Source organism: Triticum dicoccoides, chromosome 5B (genome assembly GCF_002162155.2).
Source record: "Triticum dicoccoides isolate Atlit2015 ecotype Zavitan chromosome 5B, WEW_v2.0, whole genome shotgun sequence".
Taxonomy (NCBI): domain Eukaryota; kingdom Viridiplantae; phylum Streptophyta; class Magnoliopsida; order Poales; family Poaceae; genus Triticum; species Triticum dicoccoides.
In genome coordinates, this window is record NC_041389.1 from 55,488,960 (window position 1) to 55,513,334 (window position 24,375).

The window sequence follows — 24,375 nt, forward strand, 5'->3', positions numbered from 1 at the left end:
CCAGCCGCCTACTCGCTCCAAGCCTCTCTGGCCACCATGCCCAAGTCGTGGTTCTCCACGTCGGCAGGTGGCAGTGGCTCCGAATTTCCCTCCAGATCTTATTGCCGCTGTTGTTGCTCTTTGAGGCCCTCTTCCTCAAAGGATGTCGTCTCCACCAACAAGAAGGAGATTGTCATCTGTGGTGAGGAGGACTAGGCGCCGCCGCATCAGTCGCGCCTCCACTCGAAGGCCGGGGCCACGGACGATGAGTTCCTGCAGCAGATCAAACTCCTGACGGTCGCTCTGGGGTCGTGGTCCGGCGTCGCCCTTGCCGTTGCGAGCACACGTGAAGGAAGATCCCCACTTGCCGCTACACTACTACGTCAAGCAAGAGTCGGCGTCGCCGCCTCTCTGTCGCGCTAAGCCGGAGCCCCCCTCCCCCCCATGCAACGCAACATCCAAATCGAGCGTCGCGTGAAGGAGGAGTTGTCGTCATCGTTGCACAACCGTCATGCCTGGATCAACGGATCGGCATCGCCGCCACTCCGCGCTTGGCATGACAAGGTCTACAAGGTGGAGGTGTTGCCGGCTATCGGGAAGGCACGCGGGCGCCTCATCCACTACCTCAGTGGCCGTGGCGGTGGCGGCTCCTTATCGTCACGAGCCATCGTGATGGTCGAGGACAGGGTGGCACAGCATGACGTGGCATGGGCGGCGCAACACGGCGGGCGCCGCTCCGCGTTCGCCAAGTCGGACGAGGCACCGATGTGGATCCGTGAGGACCCCGAACCTGGGGGAGCCTGGGCTCGCAACCGGCCCGTCACCACCGCGGAGATGGCCGCATGGCACCGCTGGCGCTTTAATGGGGAGCTCGCCAAGATCGACAAGGAGTGGTCGCTAAGCGACACCTCCGCCGACGGCGGCAGGGGCAATGCCGCCACCAGGGCACCCCGACGGGGGTCGGCATTGGCCACGGCGGTGCTCCGCACCCTCGCGCCCTTCCGCTGCTAGAAGGACAACGATGATGACGACGGTGCAACCAGCCAAGGCAGCCACGCCTACGAGGTCATTGTCCGCTACAAGTTAGTCTAGCTTTTTTTAATTTTTAATTGAACAAAAATTATACCCGAACTAATGAATTTCATCGTGTTTGATGAAATTCATCCTGCTTGCTCAAATTTGTTTTAAATGGATGCGGGCACTATTAGATGGTCGGCTCCTACATCAGTTTCCGTGGATTGGTTCGGACCAGTTCGTGAACAAATAGTGCATCCATTTTGAGGTCAGCGCAGGAGACGCCCTTAAAAATATCAGATATATAAAATCATTAAAAAAAGGCGACTGATAGGCGCCGGCGCGCCGGCCCAAAGTTTCGGCCGGTCACGCCCCAACCGCCCGATTGGCTCACCCCCAACCGTTGGATCCTCATCCACTCATCGTCTGCTTCCTTCTCATCCTGTTCGCGTTCAGATCTGAAAAAGACACCGCACGACATGACGGCCGCCCATCATCATTGTGTCGCACAGCGCGCGTCCCGCCCTCCCCTGTTTGTCGTTGTCGACAGCCACCGCCGTGCTCGCCGCCGATGCTCGCCGTTGACAAAAAGCAGCTTTGTGTCGCTGCCCCAGCTGAATCATTTGAAAAACATGGTTCCAGCAAATTGAAGTTATGGTTGTAGCAAAAGTCGCTGATCCAACAAAGAACTAAACTTTGATAGAAGCATTTTGGACACTGGTTCCAGCAAAACAAAACTATGGTTGTAGCAAAAAGAAGCTGGTACATAAAGAACAAAATCCGGTGAAAGCATTTTTTGGTGGTGGTTCCAGCAAATCACCTCGTCGGTTCCAACAAACCTGGTCGTGGTTGCAGCACTCCCCCGCCCATATGGACAAACTCGCCGTGGTCACCTTGCAGCTCGCCGCGATCACCGGTTCCAGCAAAAACCGGGCGTGGTTGCAGCTTCTGCCTCAACGGTTGTAGCGTATAGTGTGCTCCACCGTTGTGCTTGCCGGTACAGGTAGTGACAACTCCGTTGCCGGTTGCAGCTCGCCCCGCAACGGTTGCAGCATCCACACCAGCCGGTGCTAGCTCGTCAGTGCCGTTGCCGGCGATAGCTTGTCAGCGCCGTTGCCGGTTGCAGCTCGCCCCGCAACGGTTGTAGCATCCACACCAACCGATGGTAGCAAAAAAAAAAAAAACATGGCGGCTAGCCGTCGCCGACCACCACCAACCTCGCCGGCTAGTTGTTGCAGCTCGCTAGCCACCGTCTCCACAATCTTCATGGTCGCCTGCTCGCCCCGACTACCGTAGCAGCAACCCTGTGCCCCCTTCCTTCAGATCGATGTGCTTGCAGCCAGAGGAGTGGGGGATTTAGTTGCATTGGAGATCAGCAGAGAAAAATGGGATTTGGGAGAGGAGCATGCGTTCGTGTGGATGGGGATTGATTGCTGGAGCTCACGGGTGTAGGCGGACAAAAAGATAAGGCAAGGGAGTCACGGGTGTAGGCGGTGGCTGCGCCAGCGAGCGGCGCGACCGGCCGAAGTTTCGGCCGGCGCGCCGAGTATAAACATTTCCCTTAAAAAAAACATCCAGAGTTTTCACGAAGCGTCTTCTCTCAGCGACGGCATATCAAAAGACAAAAGCTGTTAAGCATGAGGTACTTAGAGAGGGGCGCACCCACCCACCTCTGATCAGCTGCGGATCAAACGTTCGCCACATCAACCGGCCGCCGGCGGCGGCGCTGCTGATCGGTGGGCTGGCCCTAGTCGTCCGGTCCACCCAACTTCATCGTCTCGCACTGCGGGCTCTCTCCCCCAGGCCCTAGCTTCCATGTCGCCCTCACTCTGGATTCGCCGCAGGGGGGGTGGGTGGGTGGGCGGGCTTGGGATGCTAGATCCGGTTCCGCGCGCGCGCCAGCTTCCTTCCTATTCCTTTTCACCGGCAGTGCGCGGTGGTAAGTGCTCGATGAACCCATTTAGTTCCTCGGTCATGATTATGGCAAGATGGGCACATTCTAGCTCAGCGACTCAATGGTTTTCTTTTCTTATTTTTCGCCATCGAGTTCATAAGTTTGATTTGTACGCAGCTTCACATTTATGAAAATCTTTTTCATTCTCGCTGAAACATGATTCTCAGATATTCTCACTGTTAGTCATTTCTTTATAACTTCTTACTACTGGTAATAATAAATGCAAATTTAATTGCAGAAAATCTTTGTCGTCAAGGATTGATTTCTCACGTATGCAAGTTTGTGCACTACACAAAAATTTAGCTGTGTAAATGGCTATCCTTACTCTTGAGGATTGACTCCCCGAGAACTCACATTGCTCAAAGTATGGCTAGGCATATCCTCGCTTGTGGAGAATTGATCCCTCCACAAGAGCGAGAGGATTTTGCTCGTTTTTCTCATAATAAGTAATCTTTGATCACTTAAGGCTAGTCAAAGGCAAGACAATCCTTGCCGGTGGAGGAGAGCAAATTTTGTTCCTCATCAAAAACAATGGTTGCCTTGTTCACTTGGCCAAAGATAAGGCTATGCAAGAGGCAAAGTAATTTTTGCTAGGTGGAAGAGCATATTTTGCTCCTAAAATTAAAGACAGTCTTTGCTCAATCGAACAAATTTAAAGCAAAGCAAAGGGTAAGGTGATCCTTGCTAATGGAGGAGGCCATTTCGCCCTCCCTCAAAATCAAGGAAATCCTTACTCGCTTGAGGCTACTTAAGGGGGCATGTCAATTCTTGCTAATGGTGGAAAGCAAATTTTGCTCTCCATCAAAGCAATGATTGCCTTGCTCATTTGGTAAAAAAAAAATAGGCATATGCAAGGGGGAAATCCTTGCTGTTTAATGCTACTTAAGGGGCAAGGCAATCCTTGCTTGTTTTGGTAAGCAAATTTTGCTCTCCATCAAAAGCAAGGATTGCCTTGCCCATTTGGTAAAAAAAGAGGCATATGCAAAGGGGGAAATCCTTGCTGCTTAATGCTATTTAAGGGGCAAGGCAATCCTTGCTTGTTTTGGAAAGCAAATTTTGCTCTCTATCAAAAGCAAGGATTGCCTTGCTCATTTGGTTAAAAAAAAGCCTATACAAGGGGAAATCCTTGCTTCTTAATGCTACTAAAGGAGCAAGGCAATCCTTGCTTGTTTTCGAAAGCAAATTTTGCTCTCCATCAAAAGCAAGGATTGCCTTGCTCCCGTTGGAGGGTGGGTGGGTAACTCTGCCTATGCTATGCATAGCCGGTCCCAAGCCCGGATAAAAAGAGGAGGGCCCACCATGACCATTTATATTGTTGTAATGTTTATTGTGTGTTTTTGTTTTAAAACATAAAAGCAAATAATTAGTAAAAGACAATATCTTTAGGAAATGCAAAACATTTCCCCTTGTTTATAGCTGGATTGCATTGATACTAACAATTGTATTGCCAACCCCTTTTGTGTCTTGTGAGCTACTTCTATACATTTTTCTATCTATGTCTGATAAGTGAAATGCTAGATCTCCTACTTTTTGAAATTAAAACTTTTAAATTCATATAGTTGTAGCTTTATCTCTTTCTCCTGCTCTACACTAGTAAGTGTTGAGATAAAGCTCGTACTCTTTGCTGATACATTGTGATTTTTTCTTGCTTCTTTGGACTAATTCGGTCCTTGTTTTATGTTCTGCTTTTTGCTTTGCTCTCAATTCAAGAATCATTACTAGCCTGAATACTGGCTTGCTCATGAGAAACCGTTCTTTTTTCCTTCTGAAAGGAGCTTATGACATGCTGCTAGAAAAATTCTTTGTACCATATTTTGGACTCAAAAGTAATATAAATAAATGGACCAGTATTTTTTCGTTGCCATATTGTACTATGCGATGCAAGTAAATTGTGTGGCACTCTATCTCCAACAGTAGCACCACCTAAAATGCACCCCTGTTGCCCTGCCTTTTGGAGCAGACGAAGCTTTGTCATGGTCTGCTCATCGCAGAGGATACAGGTGAACATATGGTTTGGTAATTGGTACTTTAAGATTTTAGGAGTCTATATAGTTTGGTAATTGGTACTTCAGAAGTCTACTAGCTTTTGTCTGATTGACAGAGATGGTTTGGTAGCAACTAACTGAACAATCAACTGCAGCTTTGTTTTTGGTAGAAACACTGCTGCTTGGTGGTCTCATATTGCATCATGTGCCAATTCTGTGATGTGTAAAGCAATGTTTTGAATCTGTGTCTAACTGAATCCTTGTGTATTTTCCCTTTGTCTCACTAATTTCAGATGGTTTACAGGATCTGGCCCAGGAGACAAAAAGGTGACTACCAATCCTTTAAATTCGTCATATTGGACCAATTTCGTTTAATTCTTCTTCCACTGCTTCTGTGTGTCGATTCCTGAAGTTATTCTTGCATGCTTTGTTGCGGCGCTCCAGCTTGTTTCTGGAGTAGTGGAATTCCTGGGTAGCTATCTTGTTGAGCTGAGTCTTCTGGACTAGAGCTGTCTCCTGTCCTTGCTATCAGTGATTTCTGCTTCATCAGTTTTTTCTTGCTAGGCTGACCATTGGATCAGACACTAATCCTCGGGTAAGAGCGGAGAAGTAGATTCTCAAAGCTGAAAATGTTGCCTTGATATTTCAAGTTCTCAAGGCTAAAACTACACTGTGATTATGTGGTTGCAGAGCAAGGAAATTCAGAACTTGACAGGCTACAGGGCATCAGAGCTGAAGGACTGCATTATAGCCATACATGATTTGCAGCTAAATATAAAGGGTTCATCATTACCAGCAATTCAAGACAAAAGTATAAGCAACGCATGGTATGCGCAACTCCAACAGTTATGTGATATTCCTCTGATATTGTTTTGCTGGTAGTGTTAGTCTAATTCTCTAATCATTTGGAGCTTTTCAAATTTATTTAGGTGCTAGTCTATCACAAGTAAGAGGCCATGCATCCTCTTTGTAGAATCGTACTTCTGTATTACTATCTTAGAACATTGTGCCTTGTTGGTCTGTTTAGCCACATATCTGTAGTGGTTGATATATGCTGATCCATTGCCTTTACTGATTATTTTTCTTTTGATCTGTTACCTGTGAGTGCGCTTACAGTACCTACGACCTACCTTTCTACCAATGGGTTGTACTCCCTCCGTAAAGAAATATAAGAGCATTTAAATCACTAAAGTAGTGATCTAAACGCTCTTATATTTGTTTACAGAGGGAGTACTAGACATAGGCCTAAATAACATAGCTTGCATGAATAATCATCATGGTCTCTTTTTGACTATTATCATCTCGATAGCCTGCTAGTGTAACATTCTTTGTTGAATCAAAATCCTAGAGATCTGAGTCATTTCCAATGTATGATCAACCCATTTGCTGCCTGTAAGTTTTTCACCTCTAAATGACTGGTTACAAGTTTGATGACACACTAAACTTCTATTGGGATATTCAAAAAAAGTTGCCGAGCAATATGATGGCAGATGGGCGGTCCTGGTTTTCTTCAGTCTGCTGTGCAAAGTTATCTGCTTACTGTAATTTTTAATTGATTACTGATGTATAGCTGTATAAGACACCTTAATGCTGAGCATGATTTCCATTAGCCATATGCATCTGGATTACTAATATCCACAGTGAACTACTTGCAAGGCACCGTAATTATTTTTTTGTCTGGGGGGAACCTTGATGCTACATGGTTCTCATCGGAACCTTCATTTTTTGTTCTCTGTTATTATAAATATTGCATCGCATGTGTCTATTCTTGCTAATGAACTCGCAAGGAAAGTTCGTGCACCGGTTCATTGCTTTTTCAACTTGATGGACTAAAATCAAATGCATGCGTCAAATTGTTGCATCCCACTGCAATTACCTCGCTTCTTTGTTATATAAATTACTACATGTCTGTTATTGCTAATGGCATTCTTCTGAACAGTGGCTACTAATATTGTGCACAATACCGTACTTAGACCACTCCAGTTTGGAAATATAAGGTGTGTTCAAAATTCCGATGGTAAAAGAAGTGTGCTATGGCATCTCTACCCCTGAAGAATATCTAGCTTCATTTGGTGCTCACTACATGCATGCACTGAATAGTCCTTTTCAATGTTTCCTTGGTCTTAAGTGCAAGGCAAAATATGCCCCTGGATTTTTCGCGGAATGGGTAATTTAGGTTACCATACTTGCTTGATAAATTTGTATAAAACATAGGTCAAGTTAGATGACCTTACTGTTTTGTATGATACTTTGCGGCTTTCAGCTGGCTTCTCTGCTTAATTTGCACATATTTTTTTTAACCAGAGCTTCAGTTAGCAGCAATATTCCCTGTGAGGAGGGTGCTGAACTCAAGATGGCCAGGTAGCTACTGATCGCGGACACGACCTTCAGACCCACGACCATCAGAACAAAGTAGGATGGAGACTTGAATCTCAGGCTTTGGTAGGTTGATGATGTATCAACTTTGAACGGCAGTACAAAAGTCCTGGTCAAGTTTGCTGTCCTTGTGAGTAAAGTGGCATCAAGTGATCAGTTAAGCTCAGCTCACCCATCAGGTTCACTATTAGTTGTTCCTTTTGAATCCATGGTGATGTTGCTGCGAAATTTATAGCGACGCTGGATGCAGTAAGATGGCGGTGATGAGCCGGAGATGGCGGGATCTGTAAAACTGTCAGGTTTCTTCAGTTAACGCCGCAAGGTATCCATTTCTGCAGAGATCTTCTAGACTAGGTCGCGCAAGTGGTTTGGTTCGAGGCCGGCCTGGTGATGGATCTATCCTTGTGTTGCACCGATGCTCGTGCTTCAGTTATTTTTCGTCGCGGTCTTGGTAGTCGTTCTGGGCTTCTTGTTGTGGTTGGGCTACAAGTTCTCTTCTACTGTACATGCCTTATGATGTACTTTGCGCTAGTCTAGGCGAAGTCTGATCATCTTCTAGCCGTGGATCACCTACTCTTGGGTTGTTTAGATTTTGTCAGTCGTGCAGTGCCTCTTTGACATTGTCACTTTGACATCGTATCATCTTCTTTTTGACAGAGTCTCATGCATGGTCTGGAAAAAGAAAAGATTCAGTTAGCGTTGAGACCATTTAAGGGGTGGCCTTGATCTAAAAAAAAAACTATTTGATGGACGAATTTAGTGGAGAGAATAGATGGAAGACAAATAGTGGAAAAGCAAAAGAAGATTCCTCGGCCAAAATGCTGAATGGTGGACGAGTTCCATGGCGGCTGAATTTTTAAAAATTCGAAATTCATATTTTTACCTTTCAGTTTCTTTTTCTTTTCTTTTTTTGAAAAAACATACACATACAACCAGAGACATAATTCATATGTGTGTAAATTTTCTGCATTAAAATGAGAGCTACATAAAAAATATGTGGCTTTTCAACACACGCACTATTCATACTTAAAAGTCCATGTTTTTGTTTTTTTGTGCAGATCACAATTTACGATATTTCATCATGAGATTTTACATGCATATACATTACACCTTTGTATACATGTATAATTTTTTCAGACTCTTTTGAAACTAAAAATCCTGAAATCTTCAAAATTTTCCGCCTCCATGGAGCTCGGACTCCAGAACGCATTACTCATTCCTGGAGCCTTGTAAAATTACAATGAATGCCCCTGTGAAAAAGGTACTCCCCCGAGCGACAATTAATATGGATCGGAGGGACTAAAAAGAGATGAGACATGTGATCTTTCTTCACACCATGCCCAAAGTTATGCTTGATTTTTTTTTGAGAGAGAAAGTTACGTTTAAGTTTGATTTGACAATTGTAGCACCATCTTGCACAACAATACTTTTTAAGGATGACCTGTAATTTTATTCAACCTAGAAAAAATTATAACAATGCTTCAAATTGTATTGTAGTTTCAAGAAATTACAAAATACTCCAAAACTTTATTCTTAGCTTTTATGACTAAAATTACAGTGAAATTTAAAAAAAAAACGTCTGTCAAGCGCAGGCCCAGTTCCATACGAGAAATCTCAGAAACCTCTCAACAGGCCCAGTACAAATGGCAGCCTCGCGGGCCCGGCCCAGCACGAGAGACGACATTTTCACAGCCGCGTACGTACTGCATCTCCGGTGAGGCTGTTGACGTAACCAACTCGCCTGATTCCACTCACCGGATTCCCTCCGGTCGCCGGCTACATATACGCACGATCCCATCGGTCAAGGATTCATTTTCCGTCCCGAGATACCCGCGCGTCCGGCCGTGCGTGCGTGCGACCCGCCAGCTCGCGCGCGTACTGTCACACCAGCCATGGCGTCCGGCGAGGCGACGGACGTCGGCATGCGCCGGCCGGGGTGCTGCGGTGGCGGCGTCTTCCCGGAGGAGTCGTTCGCGAGCTGGGGCGCATACGGGCGGGCGCTGCTGGAGACGGGGCCGCGGCTCAGGGACCGGCTCACGGCGCGCTCCGCCGTCGACGTCGAGGTGCACGCCGTGCGCGGCCGCAGCGGCGCCGAAATGCGCCGGGAGCTCAACTGGTGGGACCTCGCGTGGTTCGGCGTCGGCGCCGTCATCGGGGCCGGCATCTTCGTGCTCACCGGGCAGGAGGCCAAGGAGGCCGCTGGCCCCGCCGTCGTGCTCTCCTACGCGGTGTCCGGCATCTCGGCCATGCTCTCCGTGTTCTGCTACACCGAGTTCGCCATCGAGATCCCAGTCGCAGGTGAATCTCACGTCTGATCTACGGCTAGATCCTATCCTACGTTCCTACTTCCATTGACTCCATGCATGCATGGATGGATCAGAGATGGATGAGTAGAACTCCATGCATTGATTAATCACCTTAACTTACATGCAAGTCTTAGGTTCTTTATCAAGATCGATCATTGTTACAAGTTTGTTTCACTGGTGAGAGATATCTGTGGAAGTTTGTTACAAGTCTGTTTTGGTCAACACACTGTAGATCAATTAAATTGCAGTTAAAATTGATGGAGCGTTAGAAAACCTTTTTTATTTTGTTTAATCGCATGGTTAATGTGCATGCATGCAGGCGGTTCGTTCGCGTACCTGCGGGTGGAGCTGGGCGACTTCATGGCCTTCATCGCCGCCGGCAACATCCTGCTCGAGTACTGCATCGGCGGCGCGGCGGTGGCGCGCTCGTGGACGTCCTACTTCGCCACGCTGCTCAACCACCACCCCAACGACTTCCGCATCCACGCCACCTCGCTCGCCGAGGACTACAACCGCCTCGACCCCATCGCCGTCGTCGTCATCACGCTCATCTGCCTCTTCGCCGTGCTCAGCACCAAGGGCTCCTCCCGCTTCAACTACATCCTCTCCATCGTCCACTTCGCCGTCATCATCTTCATCATCGGCACCGGCCTCTCCAAGGCCAAGCTCTCCAACTTCACCGCCGAGTTCGCGCCCTACGGCGCCCGCGGCATCTTCGCCGCGTCCGCGGTGCTCTTCTTCGCCTACATCGGCTTCGACGCCGTCAGCACCATGGCCGAGGAGACCAAGAACCCGGCCAAGGACATCCCCGTGGGGCTCGTCGGCGCCATGGCGCTCACCACCGTCGTCTACTGCGTGCTCGCCGTCACGCTCTGCCTCATGCAGCCGTACCGGGACATCGACCCCGACGCGCCCTTCTCCGTCGCCTTCAGCGCCGTCGGCATGGACTGGGCCAAGTACATCGTGGCCTTCGGTGCGCTCAAGGGGATGACCACCGTGCTGCTCGTGAGCGCAGTGGGCCAGGCCAGGTACCTCACCCACATCGCGCGGACGCACATGGCGCCGCCGTGCCTCGCCGTCGTGTCGCCGCGCTGGGGAACGCCGGTGCGTGCCACAGTCACGATGCTCACCGCCACGGCCATCATCGCGTTCTTCACCGACCTCGGCATCCTCTCCAACCTTCTCTCCATCTCCACGCTCTTCATTTTCATGCTCGTCGCCGTCGCGCTGCTCGTCCACCGCTACTACGCGTCCGGCGAAACCACCGCCGCCAACCGTAACAAGCTCGTCTCGTGCATCGCCATTATCCTCGCCGCCTCCGTCGGTACAGCGGTGTACTGGGGTGTGGCGGTGGACGGCGGGTGGGCGGCATACGTGGTGACCGTGCCGGCGTGGTTCGCGGCGACGCTTTACCTGCACCTCGGGGTGCCAAAGGCGAGGGTGCCAAAGATGTGGGGGGTGCCGCTGGTGCCGTGGCTGCCGTCGGCGTCCATCTTCATCAACATCTTCCTGCTCGGATCCATCGATGCAAAGTCTTTCATGAGGTTCGCGATATGGACGGTGGCGTTGCTCGTGTACTACTTCTTCGTCGGCCTCCACGCCTCCTACGACACCGCCAAGGTGCTCGCCGCCGAGGCTGCCGCCGCCAGGGTGGAAGAAGGCGGCCACAAGGCCGTGGAAATTGCCGGAGCTAGCAATTAATTAGCACAGCAATTCATTAGACTAGTGATCTGTACGTCCATTATGCTTCACAATCTCAAATTAGTTGATGTAGTACTAGCTACTAGTAGTGTCGTTTTATATTTGTTAAGAACTTTTTTGACGAAAGTATGGTTAGCTGGTTTAATATACAGTCTTGCTAAGTCTCAATTAAATCTTGTTCAACGCTATATTTGTAAGATCTTATATTAGATCCGTGTATAATTTTGTTTTCACTTTTTTCATTTTCTCTCTTGCATGTTATATCACTTGACCGAGACTTGTTTAAATCTTTAGTATAATATTTTATAGCAGTCTAAATCTTATACCTCGGCCTAGTTAAAATATTGAAATCTTGAAGGTTCATTTGACTTGCGTGTCAAGTGTGTATGTTTAGAGTAACACCAAGAAGCTCGATTCTAAACCTGGGCAAACGTCGGGCCGGGCCGGGTTTCGGGCCGGGCTTGTAAAAGCCCGACCTTCATTTCTCAAGCTCGAGCCCGCCCCGAAGCCCGAAATACTCCATATTTTCAAGCCCGAGCCCGGCCTGAAATCAAGCCCGAAGCCCGAAAGCCTGGCCCGAATGCTGTTTTTTAGTACGCGCACGTGTAAGCCCGGCCCGAAGCCCGAAAGCCCGGCCCGAAATACAGAAAAATGAAGCCCGAGCCCGGCCCGAACTATCTTTCGGGCTGCAAAACAAAGCCCGAGCCCGGCCCGAATGTCAAGCCCGGCCCGGCCCGGCCTGGGTTTTTCGGGCCGGGTCGTCGGGCCGGGTTGCCCATGCCCGGGTTTACTCGATTCGTCCCTTCCTCTCCCCTCCCAAGCGAACGGACGACTAGGGTTTTTGCCTTTTGGCGGTGGTGTCGTTGACGTGCCTCATATTCTTTGGCCTTAGGGCCATGGGGGCATGGTGGATCTCGGCCCTTGCCGATGGAAGGGCTCTTTTATTAATTTTTTTTGAGTTTTGTTGGAGTTTGTGTCCTGCTTGGGAAGACGAGACATCGCTAGCTTCCTAAAGTTGGAATAAAGTTCTCCCTGCCTAGCCTCCGTCCCGATGGTGTGTCTCGCATCATCGGAGGACATGTGGAGGTACGCCACATGATTCGATTGGTGGTTGTCTTCAATGGATCTGCTCGGATCCGGTCTCCGTTCTTCTACGTTCGTGTGTCTTCACGCTTGATGCTTTCGACCTATGATTCTCTTCATTGAGAACGGTTGCTGTTTTTGATACGTTGTTCCTACGAGGCTTTAGTCCGACGACTTTCCGACTGTTTACTATAATAAGTTTTGCCTGACTCCGGCGACGGAGGGGCGATGATACCGGCGCGCTTCAGTGCTTGTAGTCGTTGTTGTAATTTTTTTTTATTTCAGTGTTTGTTTTACTGTCATCATTGAAGAGGAATAGGTCGAAAGTTTTCCCAAAAAATGTGTATGTCTAGGGTAGATCTTATTTGTCGGCATGCAGCAAATAGACAAGGCTTCACTGAGTGAGGGGTGGCTTTGCTGCTGCCGGTGGAGGTGGGACGGCCAGCGTGTTGGGTTCCCGACTTTTTTTTTCGTTCATTCAATGTAAATTGGCCTTTTCTCTTTTTTTTTGCTTGTGTGGTTTTTTTTTCTTTTTTTTCTTTTATTGTTTCATGTCTATTTTCTCTTTTTAGATTTGGTTTTTTCTTCTATTTTTTTCCTTTTGCGCATTGTCTTTATTATAATTTTATAATACACGATAAATATTTTTATACTATATGGTGAACATTTTACCTATACACATTGAACTATTTTTAGTAAATGATGAACATTTTTCAAATGCTTTGTTAATACAAGATGAACATTTTTGTGATATGGAACATTTTTGTGATATAGAACATTTTGATAAAATTTTCTAACTATACGATAAACATTCTCTTAATATGTAGTGATTTTTTAATATACATCTGATTTCTTTAACATATTGAGCTTTTTTAAATAGTTTTAAAAATATCTAGCTCCTAAAAATTAATAGCCGATTTTTGGTGAAAACATGACTACAAAGCAAAAGAGAAAAAAAAACGCTCATAGGCAGAGTGGGCCATCCCAATTGCCCTCGATTCAGGCATAGCCTCCTCTATCGGACAACCCAAACATATGGGCTGAATTTGGGGATCAAGTTGGGTGGCGTTTATTGGTCTGAACACATGGGATGGAATAGAGGGTCGGATTGGAGATGCTCTAAATCTTGTTAAAACTAGAGGATGCATTGTTGACACGGAGCAATGACAGAGGAGAGCGACGGCGCATGAGTGGGAGGAAGGAATTTGGATGGGTCCTGGCGGGATCCAGCGTGACGGACGCGTCCCGGCGACCCCAAATCCGCCACACATATGGGGGGTGTCGGACAACCAAGACATATGGGTTGGATTTGAGGGATCCGGCTGGGTGGTGTTTTTTGGTCTAGACACATGGGGATGAAGTAGATGGTCCGGTTGGAGATGCTCTAAATCCTGTTGAAACTAGAGGATGCATTATGTTGATACAACATAAAAATACACATATTTTTTATCTGTAATCAAACAAACTATTGTGTTCCATAGAAAGAATTCAAGAACCGGAAATGCCAGATAGAGCTTGAGCACCATAGAGCTTTTTTGGGGGAAAAAAAATCCAAAAAACATATTTTTAAAGTTTCAAAATATTAAAAAACACATGAAAGTACATATGTATACTACTCCCTCCGTACCTAAATATTTGTCTTTCTCGAGATTTCAACAAGTGACTATATACGGAGCAAAATGAGTGAATCTACACTCTAAAATATGTATGTGTACATCCGTATGTGGTAGTCCATTTAAAATCTCAAAAAATACAAATATTTACGAACGGAGGGAGTACATCTTTGTAAAATTTCATGCAGAAATACGTTTTGGTGTGGGTTGTACAAGAAAGCAAAACCGTGTATTTCTAGGACATGCACTATTCATTATAAAAGTCCATCATTTTTTGTGCAGCTCACACCAAAACCTATTTCACCATGAAGACGTAGTGTAGGTTCATGTGTATTTGTTTTCAGATTTTTTTAAACTTCAAAATATGATTTGTTTTTTAAAAATTTCCAAAAAACACGCTCGAGCTAAAAATTTCCACTCTCTTCCGGAACATAATACTTTGCAACTTCAGAAAATGTCTACCATAGTCCATGGCTAGAGTGCTAAAAAGTGCATAAATTTTCATTATATATGATCTTAACATGGCTATAAAGTTATACCTTTCTTCAATTGAGGGGATTCCCACGAGTGGTTATCCTCCACCTTTAAAAGAACCCTTCTTGTTGTGACCAACGAAGCCACTATTTCTCATGCTTTATCTTCTCCGTTGGCCGGCCGCTGGCCGGGGATATTCCTATCCACACTCCAATCAATGAATGCCGGAAATGCAAACTGGTGGACGTGCTTGAAATGGAGGTGAATAACTGTACCTGAATAAAACCCAGACATATAGTTTCAAAGCAATATTGCTTTGAGCATTTTATCCCAAACATAATTAAGATTTCATTCCATAATATCCTCCGGAAGGAAAACAAGCCGTGCAAAAATCCAAGTTATTTAGGTATAGCAGGTGCAACAAGTCGCTAGGCGGTCTATGGATCTGAATATAATTTTTATTATTTCTATGTTCATTGTACTACCATGATTGAATATGAATAGATCAGAATTTTTGTCGCAAAAAAAAAAAAAACAATTACCACCCACTTACGGGCACGACTACAACTCATGGAAAAGAAGAGCAGGTTGTATATATCAAAGGGGCCCTCTTTTCACTTTCCAACGATTCCTTAGGTGACCCACACAAATATTCCGTCTCAGCTCATTATCTCAATATAAATGCAACTTCTTGCATTGTCCATGATTCCAGACTGCCTTCTTGTCTTGTCATAATGTCTTGAGAGCTCTCCACAAGAACTTCCAGCTCCAAGCTCCAACCGGAGGCTTCAAGAATGGCTTCAGAACCAGAGGTTTGTGAGCCTGCCCATCTATCTCTATAACTCAAACCATTTTTTTTCTGTTCTCATGCTTGTGCGTTTTTTTGAGGGGTAATGCTTGTGCATATTTTTGATGGTTTATTAACTATCTATGTAACCATGTAACTACACTAGCCATTGACGCTTATGTCCTATCAGCTAGCACATTTTTCTAATCTATCAACATGAATCAATCTGCAGACACCACGAATAACCGAGCTCCATGTAAGGATGGACTGCAACGGGTGCGTGCACAAGATCAGGAAGACCCTGAGCGGCATTGACGGCGTAGGCGAGGTACATGTTGATCAAGCTAACCACAAGATCACGGTGGTGGGGATCGCTGATCCTGCGAGGATCGTCAAGGCCATCAGGAAGGCCAACAGGGTTCCAACCATCTGCTCACACACCGACCCTGCAGCAGCTCCGGCGCCACCCGCGGAAGGGGGAGAAGCCCCGCCTGCTGATCCGCCTCCGCCTCCACCCGCGGAAGGGGAAGCACCGCCGCCAGCACCTGCCGACCCACCGCCTGCGGAAGAGGCCCCAGCAGAACCCCCGGCAGCAGAGAACAAAGAGGCGCCGCCGGCTGAAACGCCAGCCACCACCATGATATACGTGGTGCGTGATTACCCATACAGCTACCATGCGTACAGAGGTCACTGGGCAAACCATCCGAGCAACATTCATGGCGTCCGATACGATGCTGCTGCACCATATTACGCAGCACATAGTCGTAGGCTCGTAGCTACAGTCCTTACATATCAGAGTACGGACATGCGGGCTCTTCAGCCCAAGAAGGAAGATGCCACTACCATCCAGCGGCTGCTACGGGAAGAGGAGATGGAAGCCAGATCACTTCGATGTTCAGCGAGGAGAATCCCAACGCATGCAGCATAGCATAATTGAAAAAAGAGGCCGTTTGCGTAAGGAATCTGTTTCTGTAAACCCTTTCGGCCAGAAAGGGCAAGTGAGACAGAATTTTGCTTTTTGCCTACAGTTTGTCTAATTCACAGTAGATGTTTTCTAAGAATGTCACATCTAAACTTTCACAAATAACACAGCAACAAGGAATAAAAAAAAAGATAGGACAAAAACAAATATAGTGGACATCAGGTTAGATGTGACATAATTATGTCACATCTAGATGTGTCCTAGACATTGCCTATATATATACGATGGTGTAAAATGGATATATATGGTTTAGGTTTTTATAAGGTGGAGCGTGGGATTTGTGTAGAGGTGACACATGTGGGATAACAAGATGCTTGACTTGTAGTGAGAGATAATTTTTCTGGCAATAGTCGCTATTTTTATTGCCGTCCATCCAATAGAATCTCACAAAGCCGTGGTCCTCGACAAAAGTCACTCGCGAGCGAGCATGGAAATACCTCTGTGTTGCGACGTAGTCCTAGAAAATTCTGACGAAAAATGAGGGAGATATTCTGGAATAGCAAATGTCTTCTTGACTTGGCTAAGGGCATCTCCAGCCGACCCCCCAGGAAGCCTCCCCAAGGCACTTTTTGAACGCCGGCAGTCACAAACGGTCCCAGTCACGCCCCCACGGGCTCGTTTTTCGCCGGTATTAACTAAAATTACGGCCGGCGCTGGTAAGAGAAACCCACAAAGCTGGGGTCAGCCGGGGGCGCCGGCACTACTTTTGCATGCGAAAACCCCACACGTCGGCCTCTGTCTCCACATCTCTCTCTCTCCCCCGTCGCTTTCTCCGCCCCCACCTCCCTCTCCCCGTCCACTCTTCTCTCTCTCCCCGGCCAAGCACTATGCCTTGTTGCGCTCCCGCCCGCAGCGTCGCCTTCGCGCCCGGCCGCAGCTCCCGCCCGCAGCATCGCCTTCGCGCCCGGCCGCCCGCACGCCCCGCCAGCCACTTCTGTGAGGCCCTCTGGACGGTGGTCGTGCAGGACGGGGTAGGACGGGGTAGACTGGTGGCAGTGGCGGCGCTGCTGCTGCCGGTGGTCGTGTTGCTGCCGCGGTGTCGGGGCGTCGCGGCGCAGCCCACGCCACGGTGCGGGGACGGCGACCTTGCCGCGTTGCGAGGGTTCTCGGCCGGTCTTGATGCTCTGGTGGATGGATGGCCGACCGTCGCTGATGACGATGAGGACGGCTGCTGCGCGTGGCCAGGCGTGGTATGCGGCCGCGCGGGCGTCGTCGGGGTGGTGCTGCCGAACCGGGGGGATATGACCGCGTTGCTCACCGGGCTGACGGCGCTCCGCGTGCTCAACCTCTCCGGCAACGCGCTGCGGGGCGCGCTCCCGCCCGGCCTCCTCCGGCTGCACCGCCTCGAGGTGCTCGACGTCAGCTCCAACGCGCTCGCCGGCGCGATCGGGCCCGAGCTCGAGCTCCCGGCGGCGCGCGTGTTCAACGTGTCGTACAACGCGTTCAACGGCAGCCACCCGGTGCTCCCCGGCGAGGCCCCGACCCCGCCGCCCAAGCCGCCGCGCCCCTCTCCTCCGACCCCTCCTCCTTCCCAGCCCTGCGCTCCGGCACGCCTCGCCGCGCCTCCGCCCACGCCGGCCCGCGTCCTCCAGCCCCGCACTTCGCGGGCGTCCGCCGCTTCCCCGAATCACGGCCTCATCTCCGGCCGTCGCGCCGCCTCCCCGAACCATGGCCTAGTCTCCGGCCGTCGCGCTGCCTCCTGGGCTCCATCCTCATGGCGTAGGTGCGGCATCGCGCGAGCGGGGACGGCCGGATCGGTGCGGCATCGGCGCGGCAGAGCGGGGCGGAGCCGCGCTCGAGGGCGGACGCACGGAGCAGAGCAGACGTGAAGCTCGCCGCGCCCGCGCCCGTGGTCGGGGCGGAGCTCGCGCCCGCCTCTGCGTTGCCGGTGCGGCGTCGAACGCGACGGCGGGGCAGCGGACTTGGGCACGCCATGCCGCCTCCACCTCCATGGCCGAGCAGAGAAGAGACAGATGAGGGGGTGGGGGAGACAACGAGTGGAAACTTTTTGACACCCTGACAAAAATTCTCGCCGGCAGCCCCCCAGGAGGCGAAAAAAATGCCTCATGGGGAGGCAAACGGCTGGAGATGCCCTAAGGGTTTGTTTTCTGGCTGAGACTACTAGGGAGCAAAAGGCGGATTTTATCGCTTTTATGGAGACCGCTAGGCCTAAATTTACTTGGTAATATTACTTGACCGCTAGGCCTTCATCCTCTAGGGAGATCGGGTGTGTTTTGCTAGAAGTTAATTATTACTCTAGGGAGATAGGCATTCACTTGATGTCGGGAAAATGGAACTGGAGGATTAGGTTAATTATTAAGTTTTACGTGCAGTCTAAACTTGATGGCTTTGATAGGGCTGTTGTTGTGGATAACATGGCTGCAGCACAAACCCGCTTTCTTGACTGAGTTGGTTTACTTGTGAAGATGAAAATGTACTCATGGTCGTGGATGGAGATTTTAATATTATTTGTTAATGTGCTTAAAAGAATAACGAAAATTTCGACGGTAGATGGACTTTTTATGTTTAATGCTATAATTGAAAATCTTGACTTGACAGAGACTAGGGCATCGATTTACTTGGGACAATAGCCTTGCTACACCAACTTATTAAAAGTTGGGTCGCATTCCGGTTAGCTTCGAGAGGGGATAATGTTTTCCCCCCAATTATGGTGTGTGCATTGTGAAGGAGACTTCCTGACCATGATCCCCTTCTGTTTGACTCTAGTGAGACTACTCGCATAGGGAACAAAGCGGCTTTCTTTCGAGGTATCACGAAGGAGGGCTGTATTGAGATTATTGTTGTAGGATGGGAAGAAGAATTAGGGTACCACCAATGTTGAGAAAGGTGGCAATATAAGATCCATCATCTTAGATGGTTCTTGCATGGGAGCTTAGAATGTGAGCAACTTTTATGAAATTAAAAAATAAAGGATACTTCATCTTATTGATGTATTAGATATCAAAGCATAATCGGCTCCCCTTGTTCAGACAGAATGCACTACTAAAAGGGAGGTCAGCAAGAGCATAGTTAAACTTCAGCATGCGGAGGATATTAAATGGGCCCAAATTTCTAAAGTGAGGTACGTGAGGGAAGGTGACAACAATACCAAAAAAATCATTTGATCGCCAATGTGAAACGTAGAAAAACGAAAAAAGTCCGACTTAAAAAAGACGAGTGAACCATTGTGGATCAGGAGAACCCCAAGTCATGTATTTCTAATTACTATAAACAATTTGTTTGGGCACCCCACATTCAACATCGATGGATGAAGACACCACTGTGGATATCTGCAACTCTTCTCGAAAGACAATGATGTGCACCTTTTACAAAAAAGGAGGTGTATGCGGCCATCTTACAAATGAAGAATAGCAAAGCGCCGGGACCAGATGGTTTCCAAGCAAAAAGATACTAGAGATGTTAGGGACTATTAATGGGAACATGATGCCAATGTTTGAGGACTTATTCAACTGAAAGCTTCAGTTGTTTAAACTCAACTTTGGCACGACCACTTTGCTTCCTAAGAAGGATGATGTGGCGTGGATTAAGTGATTTCTGTCAATTTATTTGCTAAATGTTAGTTTCAAATTTTTTTATTGAATGGATTAAAACAGGCTAACAATGATAGCACACATTGTGGTTAATCCAACTCAGACGACTTCCATGCCTGGTTAACACATCCTTGAGGGGTGGTCGTCCTTCATGAAATGATTTGATACGTCTCCAACGTATCTATAATTTTTTATTGTTCCATACTATTATATTATATGTTTTGGATGTTTAATGGGCTTTAATATGCTCTTTTATATTATTTTTGGGACTAACATATTAACCGAAGGCCCAGTGCCAGTTTCTTTTTTTGCCTATTTAGAGTTTTGCAGAAAAGGAATACCAAACGGAGTCCAAACGGAATGAAACCTTTGCGATGATCTTTCTTGGACCGAAAGCAAACCAGAAGACTTGGAGTTGAAGTCAGAGACGCAACGAGGCGCCCACGAGGCAGGAGGGCGCGCCCCCCACCCTCATGGGCCCCTCGTAGCTCCACCGACCTAGTTCTTTCGCCTATATATACTCTTGTGCCCTAAAAACATCGGGGGGAGCCACGAAACTACTTTTCCACCGCCGCAACCTTCTGTACCCGTGAGATCCCATCTTGGGGCCTTTTTTGGCGATCTGCCGGAGGGGGATTCAAACACGGAGGGCTTATACATCAACACCATTGCCTCTCCGATGAAGCGTGAGCAACAGACCTTCGGGTCCATAGTTATTAGCTAGATGGCTTCTTCTCTCTCTTTGATTCTCAATACAAAGTTTTCCTCGATGTTCTTGGAGATCTATTCGATGTAATATTCTTTTGCGGTGTGTTTGCCGAGATCCGATGAATTGTGGATTTATGATCAAGATTATCTATGAATATTATTTGGTTCTTCTCTGAATTCTTATATGCATGATTTGATATCTTTGCAAGTCTCTTCGAATTATCGGTTTAGTTTGGCCCACTAGATTGATCTTTCTTGCCATGGGAGAAGTGCTTAGCTTTGGGTTCAATCTTGCGGTGTCCTTTCCCAGTGACAGTAGGGGCAACAAGGCACGTATTGTATTGTTGCCATCGAGGATAAAAAGATGGGGTTTATATCATATTGCTTGAGTTTATCCCTCTACATCATGTCATCTTGCTTAATGTGTTACTCCGTTCTTTATGAACTTAATACTCTAGATGCATGCTGGATAGCGGTCGATGTGTGGAGTAATAGTAGTAGATGCAGGCAGGAGTCGATCTACTTGATACAGACGTGATGCCTATGTTCATGATCATTGACTTAGATGTCATCATAATTATGCGCTTTTCTATCAATTGCTCGGTAGTAATTTGTTCATCCACCGTAATACATGCTATCTCGAGAGAAGCCACTAGTGAAACATATGGCCCCCGGGTCTCTTTTTCATCATATTGCATCTCTTTTCCATATTATTGAATCTCTTTTACATCTTGCTAATTTCCAATCTACTATTTTGCAATCTTTACTTTTCAATCTATACAACAAAAATACCAAAAATATTTACTTTATTATCTCTATCAGATCTCACTTTTGCGAGTGACCGTGAAGGGATTGATGATACGTCTCCAACGTATCTACTTTTCCAAACACTTTTGCCCTTGTTTTGGACTCTAACTTGCATGATTTGAATGAAACTAACTCGGACTGACGCTGTTTTCAGCAGAATTGCCATGATGTTGTTTTATGTGTAGAAAACAAAAGTTCTCGGAATGACCTGAAAATCCACGGAGACAAGTTTTGGAAAATATAAAAAATACTGGCGAAAGAATCAAGACCAGGGGGCCCACACCCTGTCCATGAGGGTGGGGGGCGCGCCCACCCCCCTAGGCGCACCCCCCTGTCTCGTGGCCCCCCTGAGGCTTCACCGACCTCAACTCCAACTCCATATATTTCGTTTCGCAAAGAAAAAATGAGAGAGAAAGTTTCATCGCGTTTACGATATGGAGCCGCCGCCAAGCCCTAATCTCTCTCGGGAGGGTTGATCTGGAGTCCGTTCAGGGCTCCGGAGAGGGGGATTCGTCGCCGTCGTCATCATCAACCATCCTCCATCACCAATTTCATGATGCTCACCGCCGTGCGTGAGTAATTCATCGTAGGCTTGCTGGACGGTGATGGGTTGGATGAGATTTACCATGTAATCAAGTTAGTTTTGTTAGGGTTTGATCCCTAGTATCCACTATGTTCTGAGATTGATGTTGCTATGACTTTGCTATGCTTAATGCTTGTCACTAGGGCCTGAGTGCCATGATTTCAGATCTGAACCTATTATGTTTTCATGAATATATGTGTGTTCTTGATCCTATCTTGCAAGTCTATAGTCATCTATTATGTGTTATGATCCGACAACCCCGAAGTGACAATAATCGGGATACTTCTCGGTGATGCCATAGTTTGACGAGTTCATGTATTCACTATGTGCTAATGCTTTGTTCCGGTTCTCTATTAAAAGGAGGCCTTAATATCCCTTAGTTTCCGCTAGGACCCCGCTGCCACGGGAGGGTAGGACAGAAGATGTCATGCAAGTTCTTTTCCATAAGCACGTATGACTATATTCGGAATACATGCCTACATTACATTGATGAATTGGAGCTAGTTCTGTGTCACCCTATGTTATAGCTATTACATGAGGAATCGCATCCGACATAATTATCCATCACTGATCCAATGCCTACGAGCTTTTCACATATTGTGCTTCGCTTATTTACTTTTCCGTTGCTACTGCTACAATTAGTACAAAACTATTATCTTTACTTTTGCCACTGTTACCTTTAGTATCATACTACTCCCTCCTTTCCGAAATAATTGTCTTTCTAGATATTTCAACAAGTGACTACATACGGAGCAAAATGAGTGAATCTACACTCTAAAACATGTCTACATACATCCGTATGTTGTAGTCCATTTGAGATGGCTAGAAAGACAATTATTTCGAAACGAAGGGAGTACTTTGCTACTAAATACTTTGCTGCAGATACTAAGTTATCCAGGTGTGGTTGAATTGACAACTCAACTGCTAATACTTAAGAATATTCTTTGGCTCCCCTTGTGTCGAATCAATAAATTTGGGTTGAATACTCTACCCTCGAAAGTTGTTGCGATCCCCTACACTTTTGGGTTATCAATTGACAACCCCTTTATCGCGTTGGTTGCAAGTTCTTGATTGTTTGTGCAGGTATTCGGTGACTTGTGCGTCATCTCCCACTGGAGTGATACCTTGGTTCTCAAAACTGAGGAAAATACTTACGCTACTTTGCTGCATCACCCTTTCCTCTTAAAGGAAAAACCAACGCAAGCTCAAGAGGTAGCATAATTCACGAGTTGCACTCTAAGAACCTTTAGGAGATTCATTTTAAAGGGGATTTGCGAGGATAAAGTCATTTAGGGTGGTACTGTCGGGGTGAAAACCAATGACGACGTATCGATCACTATTTTTCAAAACCGGGAAGGGGTTGCAGCCAGGGGATCTTATGTCGCCAATCCTATTCAACATTGTTGTTGATCTGTTGGTGGCCATCCAGGAAATCTATTCACGGGCAGGGGCATCATTCTCTAGTAAGCGGGTGATACCATCATTTTTATGGAGCACGACGTGAACAAGATAAATAATATGAAAGAGATCATTGGCCTTTTCGAGCAAGTGTCCGGACTTATGATATTTTTCCACAAAAGTAAATTATTCTGCTTTGAGCGCGTCAAAGAGGAAGAGCATCATTCTAAACAACTTTGGCTATGAGATCAGTAAGCTCCTGTTAGCTATGTTGGGATATCAACTCATTTTCGAAGGCTTACAAATAAAGAGTGGAAATGCCTTAAAAACAAGCTTAAAAAAAGTTCAGTCGTTGGAAGAGAAAGCTGATGTAATATGGTGGACGATTTGGTCCTAGTGAATTATGTGCTCATAAGCTTAGCCATTGGAACGACGTCGGTAAGGTGGATGTTGTTCATAGGTAGGAAAGAAAGAGAGGAGTAAATGAGGTAAAATAGTGTCTTAGGGGTGGGGTTTGGGTGAGGCCTGCATGTCCGGACTGATGCGGTGGACAATTCGGCCAATCCCATTTCTCATGTACAAGTGGTTTGGGTATAAGCGGCCACATATAGTTCAGACATCATCATTTATCCCTTATAGATTGGCTGGGTTTGGAGGTTCGTATACAATCTATATGTTTGAGCCATGTACAGGAAAATTCGTTAGATGTCCATTTTCTATTCAAACCATGTTTAGATTGTGTGGAAATGTCTAGACTGTTGAGATGGACAATTGGGGGAAGAGCAGACATGTCCTGCCCTCATCCCAAGTTCCTCCCGCCTAGTTTTCTTTATTTTTTTTAGGGCTAGTTGCTCCAGCATAAATAAAAGAGAATCTGTGATTCTGAAAAAAAAAGAGAATCTGTAACCACACAAATGGGCCTAGGTGTGAGAATTCCAAAGTATAGTTTCTTTCCTGCCCAGCATCAACACTGGCCCACAAAAAGCCCACGAGACGGTGCTAACTGGGCGGTCGGACTCCGGCGCAAAACCCCGCCGCAGAAAGGAGTCCTAAAACCCTAACTTTACCACCCCC

The 24,375-nt window shown here is 47.1% G+C and overlaps 3 protein-coding genes and 2 long non-coding RNA genes across 6 annotated transcripts in view; 4 read left to right on the forward strand and 1 right to left on the reverse strand.

The window, feature by feature from the left end:
* Positions 1-1,287: 1,287 nt before the first annotated feature.
* LOC119307335 lies at positions 1,288-2,500 on the reverse strand. Its single transcript, XR_005149261.1, has 2 exons — positions 1,814-2,500; positions 1,288-1,607 (listed from the first exon to the last, which is right to left on the reverse strand). It is a non-coding gene; the product is annotated as an uncharacterized LOC119307335 (long non-coding RNA).
* Positions 2,501-4,521: 2,021 nt separating this feature from the next.
* Positions 4,522-8,240, forward strand: LOC119305162. The gene is made up of 4 exons (XR_005148568.1): positions 4,522-5,259; positions 5,377-5,527; positions 5,623-7,630; positions 7,966-8,240. It is a non-coding gene; the product is annotated as an uncharacterized LOC119305162 (long non-coding RNA).
* Positions 8,241-9,200: 960 nt separating this feature from the next.
* Positions 9,201-11,493, forward strand: LOC119305163 (cationic amino acid transporter 1-like). Its single transcript, XM_037581764.1, has 2 exons — positions 9,201-9,606; positions 9,934-11,493. The coding sequence occupies exons 1-2, from the start codon at positions 9,201-9,203 to the stop codon at positions 11,313-11,315; spliced, it is 1,788 nt and encodes a 595-aa protein (XP_037437661.1). The 3' UTR covers positions 11,316-11,493.
* A 3,716-nt stretch (positions 11,494-15,209) lies between these two features.
* LOC119305165 (probable pathogenesis-related protein ARB_02861) lies at positions 15,210-16,568 on the forward strand. Of its 2 annotated transcripts, none has more exons than XM_037581766.1 (2): positions 15,210-15,297; positions 15,498-16,568. In XM_037581766.1, exon 2 carries the CDS (start codon positions 15,535-15,537, stop codon positions 16,198-16,200), a length of 666 nt encoding a protein of 221 aa, XP_037437663.1. In that variant the 5' UTR covers positions 15,210-15,297; positions 15,498-15,534; the 3' UTR covers positions 16,201-16,568. The 2 variants fall into 2 exon arrangements, with proteins under 2 accessions (XP_037437663.1, XP_037437662.1); XM_037581765.1 differs by having other exon boundaries at positions 15,505-16,567.
* Positions 16,569-17,081: 513 nt separating this feature from the next.
* The window catches only part of LOC119309020 (U3 snoRNP-associated protein-like YAOH), an 11,962-nt gene continuing 4,668 nt past the window's right edge, over positions 17,082-24,375 (forward strand). The window contains exon 1 of the mRNA XM_037585140.1: positions 17,082-17,977. Within this exon, the coding sequence (XP_037441037.1) occupies positions 17,082-17,977 (896 nt within the window). The remainder of the gene's footprint in view (positions 17,978-24,375) is intronic.

Bases quoted from the DNA above. Each gene is read 5' to 3' on its own strand.
- LOC119305163 (XM_037581764.1), top strand. From the start codon at position 9,201: ATGGCGTCCGGCGAGGCGACGGACGTCGGCATGCGCCGGCCGGGGTGC. The intron at 9,607-9,933 runs GTGAATCTCACG...GCATGCATGCAG, and splicing joins CATCGAGATCCCAGTCGCAG to GCGGTTCGTTCGCGTACCTG.